This window comes from Camelina sativa, chromosome 3 (assembly GCF_030686135.1).
Source record: "Camelina sativa cultivar CO46 ecotype springtype chromosome 3, ASM3068613v1".
Classification (NCBI taxonomy): Eukaryota; Viridiplantae; Streptophyta; class Magnoliopsida; order Brassicales; family Brassicaceae; genus Camelina; species Camelina sativa.
The window spans coordinates 1,054,268-1,070,491 of record NC_141882.1 but is presented as its reverse complement, the minus strand read 5'-3'; the positions used below and the strand labels follow the sequence as shown (position 1 = coordinate 1,070,491).

The 16,224-nt window shown below is 36.5% G+C and overlaps 2 protein-coding genes and 1 pseudogene across 15 annotated transcripts; 2 read left to right on the top strand and 1 right to left on the bottom strand.

Annotated features, from left to right (window-relative positions):
- The first annotated feature begins 402 nt into the window (after nucleotides 1–402).
- On the top strand, nucleotides 403–5,882 carry LOC104760772 (RNA-binding protein BRN2). 13 transcript variants are annotated; one of them, XM_087507713.1, is made up of 11 exons: nucleotides 403–1,741; nucleotides 2,533–2,771; nucleotides 3,055–3,137; nucleotides 3,251–3,662; nucleotides 3,768–3,819; nucleotides 3,922–4,047; nucleotides 4,133–4,212; nucleotides 4,313–4,483; nucleotides 4,726–5,032; nucleotides 5,137–5,280; nucleotides 5,376–5,882. In XM_087507713.1, the coding sequence occupies exons 6-11, from the start codon at nucleotides 3,942–3,944 to the stop codon at nucleotides 5,531–5,533; spliced, it is 966 nt and encodes a 321-aa protein (XP_087363839.1). In that variant the 5' UTR covers nucleotides 403–1,741; nucleotides 2,533–2,771; nucleotides 3,055–3,137; nucleotides 3,251–3,662; nucleotides 3,768–3,819; nucleotides 3,922–3,941; the 3' UTR covers nucleotides 5,534–5,882. The 13 variants fall into 13 exon arrangements, with proteins under 13 accessions (XP_087363839.1, XP_010482046.2, XP_010482037.2 ...); XM_087507710.1 differs by lacking the exon at nucleotides 3,251–3,662 and having other exon boundaries at nucleotides 565–700; nucleotides 1,602–1,741; XM_010483744.3 differs by lacking the exon at nucleotides 3,251–3,662 and having other exon boundaries at nucleotides 407–1,741; nucleotides 4,828–5,032.
- Nucleotides 5,883–7,234: 1,352 nt separating this feature from the next.
- On the top strand, nucleotides 7,235–12,656 carry LOC104778542 (serine/threonine-protein phosphatase BSU1-like; annotated as a pseudogene). The gene is made up of 21 exons (XR_015594781.1): nucleotides 7,235–7,604; nucleotides 7,706–7,766; nucleotides 7,897–7,975; nucleotides 8,207–8,286; nucleotides 8,381–8,475; nucleotides 8,619–8,715; nucleotides 8,820–8,889; nucleotides 9,027–9,128; nucleotides 9,245–9,326; nucleotides 9,493–9,651; nucleotides 9,875–9,952; nucleotides 10,162–10,246; nucleotides 10,352–10,544; nucleotides 10,621–10,859; nucleotides 10,976–11,060; nucleotides 11,174–11,272; nucleotides 11,359–11,555; nucleotides 11,656–11,731; nucleotides 11,818–11,953; nucleotides 12,057–12,184; nucleotides 12,286–12,656. The product of XR_015594781.1 is annotated as a serine/threonine-protein phosphatase BSU1-like (transcript).
- Nucleotides 12,657–13,595: 939 nt separating this feature from the next.
- Nucleotides 13,596–15,658, bottom strand: LOC104760757 (uncharacterized). Its single transcript, XM_010483717.3, has one exon. The coding sequence runs from the start codon at nucleotides 15,104–15,106 to the stop codon at nucleotides 13,919–13,921; it is 1,188 nt and encodes a 395-aa protein (XP_010482019.1). The 5' UTR covers nucleotides 15,107–15,658; the 3' UTR covers nucleotides 13,596–13,918.
- Between the last annotated feature and the right edge of the window lie 566 nt (nucleotides 15,659–16,224).

The following is a 16,224-nucleotide window of genomic DNA, read 5'->3' as shown; positions in this document are numbered from 1 at the left end:
TTTATTCGGATACCAGTTCGGATATCGGATAATATCCGATCGGGTTTGGGTACCCGATCTCAATAAATTCTAGACCCATTCGGGTATTTTAAAATTTCGGATACGGGTTCGGATCGGGTTCGGATCGGATTCGGGTCGAATTTTCGGGTTTGGGTATTTTGGCCAAGCCTATGTCTCATGATTTGGACCTCTAAGAGCAAGTCCACTGGGGATTCTCTTATGAATTCTCAGGCCAAAAAATAAATCTAAAACCCAAAAAGAAATGATAAAAAGAGAGAATCGATTCCACGGGAGGTATCCTGAGAATCGGTTGAGAACCGATATGTGGCCGATTATGATTGGGTAGGGGGTAAAATATTTAAAAAAACATTTTTTCTTCTCATTTTTCTTCTTTTTTCTCGCGTTCTTCTCTCTCTTCTTTCTCATCGCTAAACGGAGAAACCTATGGCGATTCGCCGTTTTGCCGTGAAAATCACCCGATTCACCTTGAATCGTTGGATTTTCCGGCTTAAACACGAAATATCATCAGATATGAAAGAGATTTGTCGAGGTTTCGGGTTCCAATCGAGATTTCCCTCGATGTGACGATTCGTTGCTCAAGGTCTTCTAGCTCCGTCTGCGATAACGATGGCGGAAGGTTCTTGTGATGGGATTAAGGGGACGACGAGGTCAACCGGCTGGCGTATCGCACACACAGAAGGTTCGTCATCTAATCTTTGATTAGGGTTTGTGAGGTTAGGGTTTGTTAGGAGAATTGTAATCTAGTGTGAGTGTTTACAATTGTGATTGGGTTTAAAATTCTGATCGATTGTGATTGGGTTTACAAATCCGAATGGATTGATATCACGATTTAGGCTAAATCAAGAAATTTGGTTGGGTTTGACTTTAATTGTGGGTTTACTTATGCGATTCCTTCTCTGCACCTTTAACCAGACTGAGGAACCGTATGTTATTGTTTGTTGTCTGATAATTAGTCACATGTGGTATAGTCTGTTAGTGTTCAAATTTGATTATAATTAAGTGGTTTTCTGTTGTGTTTTGTTAAGGTCTCATGAACCGTATGTTGATGTTTGATGTCTGATTATTAGTAACTGGTTTTAATTGTTTGTTGTGTTCAAGTTTGTTTAGAATAATGTGGTTTTATGTTGTGCTGTGTTAAAGTCTAATCAACCGTGTGTTGTGTTATAGTCTAATCAACCATGTGTTGTGTGATCATTAGTTATTAAGTCTCGTTTCTGTTGTGTTCAAGTTTGATGTGTTGTTATGTTCAAGTCTGATGTGTTGTTGTGTTTTGCTGTGTTAAAGTCTAATCAACCATCAACTGGTTTTATGTCCTGTTGTGTTCTAGTCTGATGTGTTGTTGTGTTCAAGTCTGATGTGTTGTTGTGTTCTGCTGTGTTAAAGTTTAATCAACCGTGTGTTGTGTTATAGTCTAATCAACCGTGTGTTGTGTGATTATTAGTTATTAAGTCTCGTTTCTGTTGTGTTATGTTGTGTTCAAGTCTGATGTGTTGTTGTGTTCAAGTCTGATGCGTTGTTGTGTTCTGCTGTGTTAAAGTCTAATCAACTATCAACTGGTTTAATGTCCTATTGTGTTCTAGTCTGATGATGAACCGTGTTAACTGGTGTTACGTGGTTTTGTGCGAGGTGTGCATGGAGTCGTGTAAGTGTACTACAGAGAAGTGTACCACAGAGAAGTGTGTATGGGCAGAAGTCTTTGTTGGGTGTGTTACTCCAAAGTGTAAGCAACTGTCTATTTGTGATTTTGTAATTTGTGTAAAATATTGTGGTTTTTTTTCATGTAATATAAATAATTAAAATAACTTTTTCTTGTTTTGACTATTCCAAAATTTATTAAATTGTGATAATTAATATAAAAATTTTAAATAAACATTATTTTAATGCTAAAGCAATTTTGATGGAGGTTCTTTAGTGAAAGAGTGATTTAGTTGAAGTTTTTAATCAGTTGATTTGTTTAGTTTAATATTAATAATATTTTTAGTTTAATTAAGAGAAACTTGATTTCTTGAGTGGAGTTGGTCTAAACGAACCCAACTCTATATTATTATTAAATATATATATATATATATAACTATACTCACTTTCTTTAGTCGGATGGAGAAAACAAAATTGTCTAAATATGAAGAATTGACAGCTATTTTAACATGAAATAAATTAAAAAAAATATTCCCAGCTTATTTCACACACTACATATTGTATTAAAATAATTATTAAAAAAAATAAAAGAAAACGCGGGTAAGAAGAAGGATAATATCGTAAATGCAGCTTAAAATCTCCCAATCAGACAAAACAATCCGAAGTGTTCCCTGGCATCCCACAGCTGTTTTAATGGCATTCCCCGTAATTTAGTCATAACAACGAGCCCAGATTTAGTCCGTATTTTTAATTTAACTATATACTTACTCTCCCCCTTTGTCATATCCATAATAAGTTCTTCCGTCTTTTTTTTTTCTTCATATATTTTATGTTTTTTCCAGAAAAAAAAAGAAGTAAATAAATAAAAATATTCAGGAAGAAGAAAAAAGCCTGTGTAGAGAGAGAAGAAGAAGAAGAAGACGACGACGACGAAGTCAAGAGAGAGAGAGAAACAATGGCGGAGGAGACGATGGAGAACGAAGAGAGGGTGAATCTGTTCGTCGGACAAGTTCCGAAGCATATGACGGAGGCTCAGCTCCTCACATTGTTTCGGGAATTCTCTATCGTTGATGAAGTCAACATCATTAAGGAGAAGACTACACAAGCTTCCCGAGGTTTCTTTTCTTTTTTTTTTTCCTCTGCTTTAATTTGGATTTTTTTTCTTCTTTTTTTTCTATTAAAGAAATTTTCTCTGTTTTGAGAATACTCTGAGATGGGTTTTTGATTCGTGTGAATTCGTCTTGATTTTAAAAACCCTAAATTTCTCTATACGCCTCCCCCTGTTTTCTCCGTCGTCCTCGTTTCCCCTGTTTTTTTTTTTTTTTTTTTTTAATTTCTTCTTTGATTAATTTGTGAACTCTGAAAACCCTAATTTCACCTGGAATTTTTTATTTTTAGGATGTTGTTTTCTGACATGTCCTTCAAGGGAAGAAGCAGACAAGGTGGTCAATGGTTTTCATAACAAGAAGACCTTGCCTGGGGTCAGTCTTTTTTTTTTTTTTTTACCATTCTTTCCAAATCTTGAAGCTGTTTTCTGGGATTTTCTGATACTTGAATGTGATGTTTCTGTACCTTAAAAACTAATTGATCTTAGTTGCAGAGTTTTCAAGTTGGTTGATATCCCGAGATTGCTTTTTATCCGTCTCGATCTGCATTGTGCTTGCTTTTTGTACCTGTTAATTCTCTGGAGTTGGTTATTTAATTTTGAGAGATTTGCATGTTGTTGTTATACATTGAAATCATGTATCCATCGAGGTAATCTGATATTGCTGATCAGAATCTGCCTCATTGCTTGTTGGAATCTGATTACACTAGTTTCAAATCCTCTATAGTTTGATTTCTTCAAACCCAAGAAAGCACATTGATTCACTATAGATGCCATGTATGGACTGAGAAGATCGATACGCATATAAAACTATTGTTTCAGTTTGTTATTGATGATTAATAGCTACTATAAAATATGCTGAGCCCTTCTTCTTGGAGAACTTAGGATAAAATTGTGAAAGGTAAACAAAAATGTGGTATATATCCTTGGTTCTTTAGATTTTACTGTGGGTTGTTTCTGAATCATTGCATCACAACATTGACTCTGCTTTTCATGTTATGTGCAGGCTTCTAGCCCGTTACAAGTCAAATATGCAGATGGCGAGTTGGAAAGACTAGGTACGCAAAATGCTTCCGAGTGATATGTGCTCAATTTTGTTGTTTGTGTGTATACCTGCCATCATTTTGATGAGCGTCTTCTTGACTTTTCTTGCAATCCAGAGCACAAACTTTTTGTCGGTATGCTTCCAAAGAATGTATCTGAAGCTGAAGTCCTATCCTTATTCTCTGTATACGGAACCATCAAGGATCTACAGATTCTAAGAGGGTCTATACAAACTAGCAAGGGTATGTCCATCACTTGATTTCTATCTTCTCATGCATCTTTAGATGTCTATACCAAAGTTTTGACTGAGTTTTAGGTTCATTTTAGGATGTCTGTTTCTGAAGTATGGGTCTCAACAACAAGCGGTCGCAGCTATGGAAGCCCTCAACGGAAGACATATAATGGAGGTGTGTACTTATTACAACTTTTCCGAACATTCTTATTAGTAAGTTATAAAGACTTCTATGGAGAGTGTGCAATATCACATACTTTTGTTTCTTTTTGTAGGGTACAAATGTTCCTTTGATTGTCAAATGGGCAGACACAGAAAAGGAAAGACAATCCCGAAGACTTCAAAGAGTTCAATCTCATATCTCCAGACTGGATCCGCAAAACCCCTCCATGTTTGGAGCATTACCTATGAGTTATGTTCCTCCTTACAATGGATACGGCTATCATGTAAGCTCTTGTTCTCTCATCTAAGTTCTGGACTTTACTTTTTTTGAACTCAGTAATAAAATATCGAGATAAATATATTAATTATTGTCCGAATGAATTGTCACTTGAGCAAACACTTCGATTATCTGTTTGTATTGGGAATTTTGATACACAAGTGGATAAAAAGGCTAGAGACTGCTGTATATAGGTTGCTAGATTTTTTATTCTATCCACGATAGTTAAAATGATTTACTCTATAACAGGTACCTGGAACTTATGGTTACATGCTACCACCTATCCATAGTCAACATGCATTTCACAATGTAATTTCACCGAACCAAGTTAACGGAGGAAGTGCATTGCAGGGAACCGCTTTGACCGAGTCTGTCCCACCACGTTTAGCCCCCCGAAGAAACTTCCCAACGGCTCTCGGAAACTATGGTTACAATGGTCTACAGTATCCTATGGCATTTCCTAGAGGGATGATACCTCCTCGCCTTCCTCTAACCACAGTTTCACCTGGATTTTCTAAGAACGGCACATCAATACCGTCCTCGCTACAAACTGAAGGTTTCAGTTAGTCCTAAACAAGAACAGATATGAATTGATTATATAGTGTACACCCTAGTCGTTATGTGACTCATATCTTAAAATAATCTCTTTGATGTTCTCAGGACCAGCAGGTGCAAATCTATTTATTTATAATATACCTCGGGAATTCGGGGATCAAGAACTCGCGGTTGCGTTTCAATCTTTCGGTAAGGTTCTAAGCGCCAAGGTGTTTGTAGACAAGGTCACTGGTATAAGCAAATGTTTCGGTAAGCTCACTCTTGCTTTTCGTCATCTATCATCATCATGTTTTCCATCCAAAGACTCTAATTAACGGTTTTGCATATTCCTTTTCTTGCGGCAGGATTCATTAGTTATGACTCACAAGAGGCTGCTCAGAAGGCTATTAACACAATGAACGGTCGCCAGTTAAGCGGTAAGAAATTGAAAGTCCAGCTTAAGAGAGAGCAGCAGCAACAACAGAGTAACAAACCGTTATTAAACGGTTTATTAAACGCGTAAAAACCACTGACTTGTCTTCATCGTTAAGACTTTGCGGGGCAGTTTAACGGCAAATCAGTCCGGTTAATTTAGACATTAAGATGGATCTTGATTGGGGTGGATGGAACTCAAGTACAAACATTGTTGGCCGTTATTAACATTTGACAATCCAAGTCTCTCATATGGTTCAGAAATTATTCTCCGCTCACTCAGAAAAGCTGTATCTTCCTGCAAAAGGATTCTCCTCCACACTCACTTTTTTTTTTCCTCTAAAATTTGCTTCATTACAATCTGTAATTTATGTCATTGAAAATTCCATGTATAAACTGTTACGATTATTAACCACTTTAAATTCATTTATTTTTGAAAATATTTGAATTAAGTAGAAGTTTAGAGGGATTACAAATTTGTAGCATAGATTATGATTTATACGGTAACAATATCAAAGAAAACGAAATGTTCAAGACATTATTGTACTGTTCTATGACTCTTTCCATTTTTCTTACATATTATCGTAAATACCAATGCATTGCAAAAACAGGTGCATGCTATAATTTTAAACGGTTCAGATCTCATTATTACGTAATAAATTAAGTTTTATATTAAAATCTCAGTAAACAGCTTACATGTTGTTATTTGATAATTTAAAAATTAAAGGTCCACATTTCATTTTAAAATTTTAAATCGTCCTAATAAAGAAGGGTCCACACTCCACATTTCATAATTTGGTAATTAAAATTAATTATTATTATTATTATTTGATAATTACTAATTAAAAGGTCCACAATTAATAGTAATGAATGTATATAATACTTATTATTAATTTGGTATTAATTTAATTAATTAAGAAATTTATTCAGTGGGAGGTCCACCATTTTGTATTCTAAATATAAGAGGCTCAAATAATTATCTTTTCATTACTTTTACTCCCTGTTATTATCTTCTTGAATAAATTAAAGATAAATATAAATTTCTAGTCAATAAAATAAATTGATTTTTTTGGAATGAAATCTAGTCATTTGGAAAATTAGAGATACAGTATATGGAAGAATTTGGGAAATTTTGCTAAAACCGTAGAACATGTAGCCTAGTGTTTGTTGGTAGTGGTGTTGATATGTTACCAGCCGAACGCAAACCTACATGTGCATGTTGTTAAAGAAAAGAAATCTAGTGATTTGGAAAGAAATCTCATCTATTGTATCTAGGTTTTGTATTTTAATACCTCGTTTTGATAATATTGTATATTACATTTTCATATATATATATATATATTAAACAACAATTTGACGAAAAATTAAACATTTAAACCCTAAATAAAATATATATTGAGTATAAATAACAAGCAAAACAAATGAAAAGGCCACTAAAAAAAAATATTGGTGACTTAAAATGTACTGTATAACAACAATTGCATAAGTTTTCTTACAAAAACAATAGTCTTGTCCGGTCGATAAAAACTATAGCAGATGAGAGGAACATGTACAAAAAAGTCCGTAGAACAAGGGAAAGTGTGTGCCGCGCATATTTTTAAAACGCTTCTCATATAGGCTATTTACTATTTTGCCCTGCGGAAAAAATAGTTGAACGACGACTAGCAAACGTGGCAACGAGCAATTCAAAGACAAAGCCTAGAGCATGGGTAGTTTCGTCATTTAGTCTCTTTATCGCTTAGGCTTAGCCGTTGTTGAGACACTACTACCATCGCCATACAACAAAATTCGTGGGATTGTAAAAAAAAAAAAAAAACTTTTGATTATTGGCTAACATAAAAGGAATTGCTCTCGTGGAAAAAGATTTGGGTTATAAAATGGAGACGAGCTAGGATTTTCACCACCACAGAATCCTAATCTCCAAATCTCTCACAATCTCCGAAACCAGCTGTGTTTTGTTGTCATGGCTTCCCACTCGTATCCATACCCATCTACTTCGTATGAGAACCTACAGACCTTCTCCGAAAACGATGACGACTGGCCTGGACCTAGATGCGGTCATACTCTCACGGCGGTTTTCGCCAACGATTCGCATCAGCTTGTCCTCTTCGGCGGTAGTACTACTGCCGTCTCCACCGATGATTCCTCCTTACCCGCGATCAGTAAGATTTGAGTTTTCGAGACTTTGTTAAGGGTTTTTGAGATCCTCTCTGGTGACGGCTTAATTTTTTTTCTTGTCTGTGATTGTTTTTTTTACTTCTAGGTTTAGAGGGCGTTACCAATTCGGTGCACTCTTTTGACGTTTACACCAGGAGGTGGACAAGGTGATTGAAGATTTTATCTTTGGTGTTCATACGTTGATGTTTTTTTTTGGGTTTTGTTATATATTGATGATATTTCAATTGGTTTAGTACGTGTGGTGGATCTCTTTTGTAATATTTCGTACTTGTGTAGGATTAACACGGATGGTGACCTTCCGTCTCCCAGGGCTTGTCATGCTGCCACTTCATTTGGCACTTTGCTCATTGTTCAGGTGATTGTAATGACCATAATAATCAGATTACTCTCGTCGTGGTTGTGGAAGAGCATATAGATCTGGAAAGACTTTGTTTGATTTTGATTGTCATAGCATCTAATTAATTTCCTGCTGGTTCGGTTCAAGTAGTGAAATATATATAGTTTACTTGTACAGAGAAACACCTTTGGTTACAGTCTAGGCCAGGCCAGATCTGACACATGACGACTATGTTGTTTCGTTTGGCAGGGTGGGATTGGTCCATCAGGGCCTTCTGATGGAGATGTCTACATGCTTGACTTGACTAGAAATGACCTCAAGTGGAAAAGGTGAGAGTTCATTTATGAATTTTATCTTTGCTCTAGCTAGATCTATTTCATTAATGAATATTAATTTTACGCATTTGATATAATTTTTGTTCAGGTTGGTGGGTCGAGGGGCGACTCCAGGCCCTCGCTATGGCCATGTTATGGATATAGCTGCTCAGAGGTGGCTTGTCATATTCGGTGGGAAGAATGGTACGAATTCCTGTATATGTTTCTACGAAAAGGAACTTTTTTGGTTATCATTATTCTATTTAATTTTGTAAAAAAAAAAAAAAAAAAAAAAAGTCCTGATTAAACATCCTAAAACAAGTTTGTTACTCTTGTATATGGAGTAGGAAATGAAGTTCTCTCCGATACGTGGGCACTGGACACGCAGAGACCATCTGCGTGGGACAGATTGAACCCATATGGCAATCATCCAAGTGGGAGAATGTTAGTAATTTTGTTGATTTAAAGTAACTAGCTAAGTACGTGTATAACACATTTTTGATTTTTGGTTTGAGTTAACTCTTCGTTGTTTAATATTTTTGTTTTAGGTATGCTTCTGCTACTGCTCGAGAAGATGGTGTTTTTTGGCTTTGTGGCGGAAGAGACTCTTCAGGGATGGTATATAAGACATTTATTAACTTCCTTTTATAATTTAATAGGAGAATGGAAGTTTCGTTTTAAAAAGTCGGATGCAAGAACTTTTCTTGTTTACTACAATAGCCTTTCAATGAATACTGGCATATATATTTATGTAGCCACTGGGAGATACTTACGCGCTGGAAATGGAAAGCATTGATCAGAGTGGTTGGACTCTTGTTCCAGGCGTAGCTCCTTCCCCGAGATATCAACACACAGCGGTATCTTGCTTACCACACTTAGGATATGCACGACACTGGCTTCAAATTCACTGTCGCTAATCTTATCCTTGGCAAAAACTTCCTAAACATCTTGTTCGTCTACTCTTTCTTATTAGGTTTTTGAAGGTCCAAGAATGCATGTCTTTGGGGGTGTACTGAACAGTGCTCTTCTAATCGATGGTGAACCTATTGTTGCTGGTAAGTACTTCCTCTAATATTCCATGTGACTATCTAATTATCTTTTTTTTCTGCTTTTTGCTTTTGTTTCCCAATCCTTCTTATGTGCTTTAATTAATCAATATATACTATATAATATAGTCACAGGTTGGATTCTCCTTCATTTAAGGAATCTTTTTGTTTGCAGTGCTTGATACTGATACTGGTGAGTGGTTGGATGTAACTCCACCAGAGACCTCTGCCAGTGGCAGCAAAAGACGAGATCAGTATTAGCTTAGGCAACGTTTTCACCATGCTGCTGCATCGGTGGGGAACTGCATATATGTGCATGGTGGGATTAAAAAAGGTAATCCTTAAAAAAAAATGCAAAATACTGATATTAATTAGAATCAAAGGAAATAATAATATTTTTTTTTGCTTTTCACTTATTCTTTATATGGATTTTTCATATGTTTGCACTTGTCAATTTTGATTTCTATGAAGTTTCTAGATTTCATCTTCTTTGAGAAGTTAAAGGAAATTAAAGTAACAATCTTTGTGACAATTGCATTGATTTTATTCTCGTGTAGATTTATTGCTCGCCAGTTTCCTAGTGGCTGACACATCCCAGCCATTGAGTCCTGAACAAGAAGATAATCCTGAAAATTGTAAGTTACCAACACTAGTCTCAGATGAAATTAATTAGATTTATTATTTTCGCCTTTCTTATATTAGTCCTATGGATTTTGCATATCTAAGCACTAGTCAATTTGACTTTTACAAAGTTTGCAGATTTCTTCCTTGAGTTGAAAGTAACACTTTTTTTTTTTATTTTTTTTGACAATTAATTGCTCTAATTAATGTTATTCTCGTGTAGATATGTTGCTCGACGATTATCTGGTTCCTGAAATATCTAACCCTTCAAGTTCTGAACCAGAAGTCCCATCTATTACGAGGAAGAGGTCATTACTCTATAATCACACTTCTTTACACTCTTTTGTAATGTACGCAATTAGCCCTATCTAAGTTGTTTAACCCCCTTTCTTTCTTTTCCATGATGATATCAGTGGAAGCGAGAGTTCGCCGGAGACAATCGCAGAGCCATATGACTTACCTACCGTAGAAAATGCTTTCTATGATAGTTCAAGTGAAGGACATTTTCTAGTTGATCAAAAGAGAACTGTGAACATCGAGAGTCAGCAGTTAGTGCCACAGTTCATCGAACCCAGTTCTTCTCATCAAGATCAGTTGCATAGAAGGGTATGATCTTTCTTTTCAGCATATAAATATTTTCCCATCTCCCTGCACTTACACACGTACGTACGTTACGTTGCAGATCATTTCGACACTCTTGAAACCTAAAGACTGGACAGTTCCTGCCGAAGGAACTTTTTTCTTGAGTTGTTCGGAAGTTATGAATATTTGCAATGCTGTGGAACAAATATTTGTGCAAGAACCAACGCTACTTCAGCTCAAAGTTCCTATCAAAGTCTTCGGCGATCTCCATGGTCAGTTCGGGGATTTGATGCGTTTATTTTGTGAATATGGATCTCCTTCTCTGCAAGGAGATATCACGTAAGTTCAAGAAAGAGAGGATCTTCCTTATAACTGTTTTCTTACTGGTTGTGATCAGTTTTGCTCACGAATAGTCACTGAACCAATTGTATCTATATAAATATACATGTCTTCAGGCATATTGACTATTTGTTTTTGGGAGATTATGTCGACCGAGGAAGTCACAGCTTGGAGACCATCATGTTGCTGCTTGCTTTGAAGGCAAGATATTTTTTCTGTTTTGACATATCACCTACATGCATGTTACTATAGTTTTCTTCTGTTATTAATTAGTTTTTGATGTTTCTATCTTTTAACATCTGTCTCATATGCAGATTGAATACCCCAAGAACATCCACTTGACTCGTGGAAATCACGAGTCTAGTGCAACGAATAGATTATTTGGTTTCCATGATGAATGCCAACAAAAAATGGTACGTATATATGTTCGTATAGAATATAATATTTTGCTCCTTGTCCTTGGCTAATGAAGTAATAATCTTCTTATGTACCATACCAGGGACAGGCCGATGGGCTCCAAGCATGGTATAGGATTAATAAGCTTTTTAACTATCTTCCACTTGGTGCGGTGATTGAAGATAAAATTTTATGTGTCCACGGAGGAATAGGGAGGACACTTTGGCTCGACGAAATAGCAAGTATCCGGCGACCCGCATTCCCGGATTTTGGAACAATTGTGTTGAAAGACACTTTATGGTAAACATATATATGTCTCATCAACTATATATTTCTTACTTATTTTGGAAAGTACTGTAATAATAACATTTTTTGTTGTTGTTTTTGTTTAAATATATAGGTCTGATCCAACCGCAAATGATTCTGTTATGGGTATACAATCAAATGCTAGAGGAGAAGGTGTTGTCACGTTCGGGGTCAGGCCTTGTATATATTTTCTTCTCTTTATTATATAAGATATAAAGCTCGATCACTAATGAACATAGTCGTCATGTATGTGCAGCCTGATATCGTCAACGGGTTTTGTGAACGAAATAAAATCCAAATGATCATACGAGGACACGAGTGTGTTTCTGATGGCTTTGAACGGTTTGCAGAAGGACGGCTTATAACTGTCTTTTCCGCTACAAACTACTGCGGTACGTTTTTATCTTTTTTGCTTTATAAAACTTAATTTCATATATATATATATATATATATAGTTCGGCATGTGAATGAAAAAAAATGTGATGAAATGAACAGGAACTGTAAACAATGCGGGAGCAATATTGGTAATCGGTAGAGACTTGGTCATTTATCCAAAGTTGATCCAGCCTAGACCTCCCTCCATCTCTTCTTCCGAAAACTGTCCAGAAAAAGAATGGATGGAGGTAAACTTCCTGTGTATTATTAACCTTGTAGAGCATATGAAACATGTTGTAGTGGTAACTGAGTTTTAATTAGTAGTGTTTATTTCGTGTTGGACTCTCAGGAGCTGTATGAGGAGATGCCGCCTACTCCGCCTCGAGGTGAGACAGCTGCATAAAGGCAGCGGTTATTTGGTGTAGCTAAGAGAAGCTTGCGGTTGATGAAGAGATGAAACTATGAAAGTGTTTCATTTGCAAGCTGCACCCCTGACCTGAGTGTACCGGAGACTGATCTATATATCATTGTTGTTGTCCCTTCTCTTTCTTATCTTTTTTTTTTCTTCTTCTTAATTTGGTATTATTATTTATTGGTAGAGAACCATTTTAAAATTAAAATAATCATTGAGACTTGCATGGATGAATGTAGTTTAATGATCTAATCGGATTAGGTTCTAATCAAATTTAGGGTTGAAGAAATTCAACCAAAGTTCCTTTATGTTCTGTTTCAATTTGGTTTTGTGTCAGTTTGGTCAATATGCTCAGCTCTTGTTTAAATGACATTGGTGGGCCGCGTATTAAAAAACAACATTGGTGTAAAAAGGACATACACCCAAATGTCAACCTTCAAAACCTATGTTTCTATGCAAATTTTAATTTTTTAAAAAATCAATAAATAAAAGGGATAAAAAAGTTTAGTCACATTACTCTGGTAACATATTGTTCTTCTTCCCATTACCCTCACATACACATAGTCACAGTCTCACAGATGATCCATTCAGTGTATTTCACTCTCTGTATATATTACTAAGAGTTTTATTACAAATTACAACAATGATTTTTTTTATTTGGTCGAGTGTTAACATCAACATTGAAGACTATATACCATTTAAAGAGAGCTCAGTTATAAAGTAAATAAACAAAAGAAAATGTGAATTCTGTTAGCGTTATAATAATATCTGTCCTAAAAGAACAAAAGAACCTCGTCCCCTTCAAAGTCTTGAAGAAGCTACCTGACCACAAAGGCCAAAACCATCACATTCATATTCCCTTTTTTTTTCTTCTTTAATTTATTTATTTTTCATTTTTCCTCTTTTATTCTACATTTCTACTTTTCTAATTTTTAAATTTATCTTTTTAAAAAAAATCAATAGTTATTATGACTTTATGAGGTCTGAAACTTAAAAGCATATATTCCCATATTCCATATTAGTATTATAAATGTGTTTATAATTATAGTTCTTATTTCTCAAATTGACTACTCTCCTTAATATTCGTAACAAATTTTGAACCAAAAATAAGAATTGATTCTTTTAAATTGATTAAAACTTTGCGAATTGCATAGTTTAACTATAGATTTCACATCTTTTTCCTGAATAAAAACAACTTATAAGTTGTCATTTTCTGATTTATGTATTTTGTCAAACAATATATATCCTTCATGAAAATATAATCAACACTCTTCGATAAAACAGAAACGTCATTTTCCAGTTTTCAATACACAAAAAAAAAAGAAAGAAGAAGATGGATCTTACTACACTTCATCCTCACATCAATATAGAAGAATCCTTATTCACTTCTACAAAACCAAGTCACCTAACGAATAAACGAATCGTTTCTTTCTCTTTAAGACTTTGTTTTTTGTTTTTAACACATTGAAACACTTTGACTGTGTGATGTCCCTCAAAAACTATAACAAAATATATTTTGACAAAAAAAAAAAAAAAACCAATAATATATGAGAAAGAGTAATTTACGAAATTACCCTCGCCACTCGTTGCATTGTGTACTGGGCCTAGTCTTTTGTGGGCCGGCCTTAAGCGGACACGGCGTTTGTAACGGCGGTACCATACAGTTATACTGCAGACACAGCGAGCTGCTCACCGGGATTTCCGCCGCCGGGCTTATCTGTATCCCCGTCAAGAAGTTATGCTGCAGATACAGCGTCTGTATACTCGCCGCTAACAACCTCTCCACGAAGCTCGCCGGAACTTCGCCTGTGAAACGATTGCTGTTCAAGTAGAGGTTCTCTACGCTCGAGAGAAGCGGAGATATGCTGCCGGAGAATCGGTTGTAGCTGAGATCGACGGTCGAGATCGTCACCTGATTCGCCGGCTGAATCAAACCGTAGAAGAAGTTGCGCTGTAGTTGAAGGTTTGTGATGGGGAAGGCGAAGATTCGACCGGGGATTGTACCGGTAAACCGGTTTAAGCTGAGGTCGAGGTAATTGAGCTGGTTTAACCGGAGTAAAACCCGGTCTACAGGTCCGGTTAATTGGTTCCAGGCGAGTGAGAGGTACTGCAGGGACGGAGGGAGAGACGCCGGAGAGACTGAGCCGGTGAGGCTGTTGCGTTTGAGATCGATTCGGGTTAGGGTTTGTGAGAGGAAGGGTGGGATTGATCCGGTTAAGTGATTGTGGCAGAGAATCAGACTCGAGAGCTCCGGTAAGGATCCGATTGACGGAGAGATGGTTCCGGTTAGCTGATTGTAGCTCAAATCGAGTGTTCTGAGACGGCGAGCCTCGCCGATACTCGCCGGAATCTCACCGGATATGAAATTCCGGCTGATTGCGAGAAAGCGAAGGTCTTTGAGCTGCGAGATTGTTGCCGGCAAAGCACCCATGATTCGACCGGGGACAATGGAGAGCTCGATGAGAGAAGAGAGTTTGCCAATAGCCGGGTTGATCCGACCAGATAAACCGGGTGAGCCGGCTCTAGGATCGCCGAGATTGAGAGTAGTCACTTTATCACCGTCGCAGTATACGCCAGCGAAGCCGCATGGATCAGAGGTGAAATCCCAGGACTGGAAGAAGTTGGAACCGGGCAAATCATCGAGAGATTTACGAATGGCTTGCAGGGCCAAGAAATCAACCGGGTCGAGAATGGCCTCAGTTAAGAACCCGAGTCGAACCAGAAACATCAAACACCAAATCAACTTTGTAAATCTCATCTTCTTCTTGTTGTTGTTCTTGAAGCTTAGTAGCCGTTGAAGGTTCAAGAAACAGAGACTATATATATATATATATAGAGAGAGAGAGAGAGAAGAGAAGAAGAGAGACAAAGCTGGCTGTAAAAGCACAGAGCAAATGGGTTTGGTATTCTGATATCTCGTGAGAGTGGGAAAAGTCTGGTTTATGTGGTGGAAATAAGGTGTTCTCGTGGGAGCTTCCGTGAGAGCTTTAATGGCGGAAGAGAAGATAAAAGAAAGGCTTTTTCGAGAGAAGAGAAAGAGTAAACAAAATGGCTTGAGGAGGAAGCCAAACAACAACACACAAAGACAAAGAAATGAATATTCTTCGTCTGCTTCTTCTTGCTAGCTAGTATAGGAAAAAAAAAAAAAAAAAGACTAGTTATCTTCTGATACCGTGTAATTACTTTACTTATATTGATTCACTTGTAATTTGTAATGCAGCTATATATATTGATAATGCAATACACAGAGAAGGAGGACACGGTTTGTGGACCAAATTAACATGGTATCAAACCTAATCAAATATACTAAAAGCAGTAATCAAGTACACAATTATACGGTATTACAAAATGATAATTTCTAGTATTGTCTTCCTTATTCTATCACTTGTTTCTTGTTTGTTCGTTTATTATTTATTACTTTCTTTGGTGGCTTGTGATAGAAGACGACGATGTATGAAAAAAAGTTAATGAAGGTCGGACAAAAAAACTTGATAAGAATGCCTAAATTAAGAAAGGTTATACATTTGGGTTGTGTCAGTGAATACATGAGAAAAGGTGCCTCCTTTTTTTTTTAATCAGTGGTTTTTATGGGGAACAGGTAAAAAAAAATAAAATTTGGTAAAACGGTTGTCCGAGCCATATGTAGTAGTAGGTTCGGACTTCAGATGAGCAGGTTAGGCTCGGTAAGAGAGGTGGTCTAATTTGGTAAAAGAAAGTGTCGTCACGTGAGTTTTGTGTGCGTTTCAGTCAGTTTCACTGTTTTAGTGAGTTGACAGCTTGGACGAGCGAGACTTCCGTGACACGTCAGCTTTCTGGTTCGATAATTACTTTCTTCTTTGTACTACCACCACCACCTTTGTTTTCTCCTTTTCTAAT

Bases quoted from the DNA above. Each gene is read 5' to 3' on its own strand.
- LOC104760772 (XM_010483735.3), top strand. From the start codon at position 1,704: ATGGGCAGAAGTCTTTGTTGGGTGTGTTACTCCAAAGT. The intron at 3,138-3,767 runs GTCAGTCTTTTT...TGTTATGTGCAG, and splicing joins ACAAGAAGACCTTGCCTGGG to GCTTCTAGCCCGTTACAAGT. The intron at 5,281-5,375 runs GTAAGCTCACTC...TTCTTGCGGCAG, and splicing joins TGGTATAAGCAAATGTTTCG to GATTCATTAGTTATGACTCA.
- LOC104760757 (XM_010483717.3), bottom strand. From the start codon at position 15,106: ATGAGATTTACAAAGTTGATTTGGTGTTTGATGTTTCTGGTTCGACTC.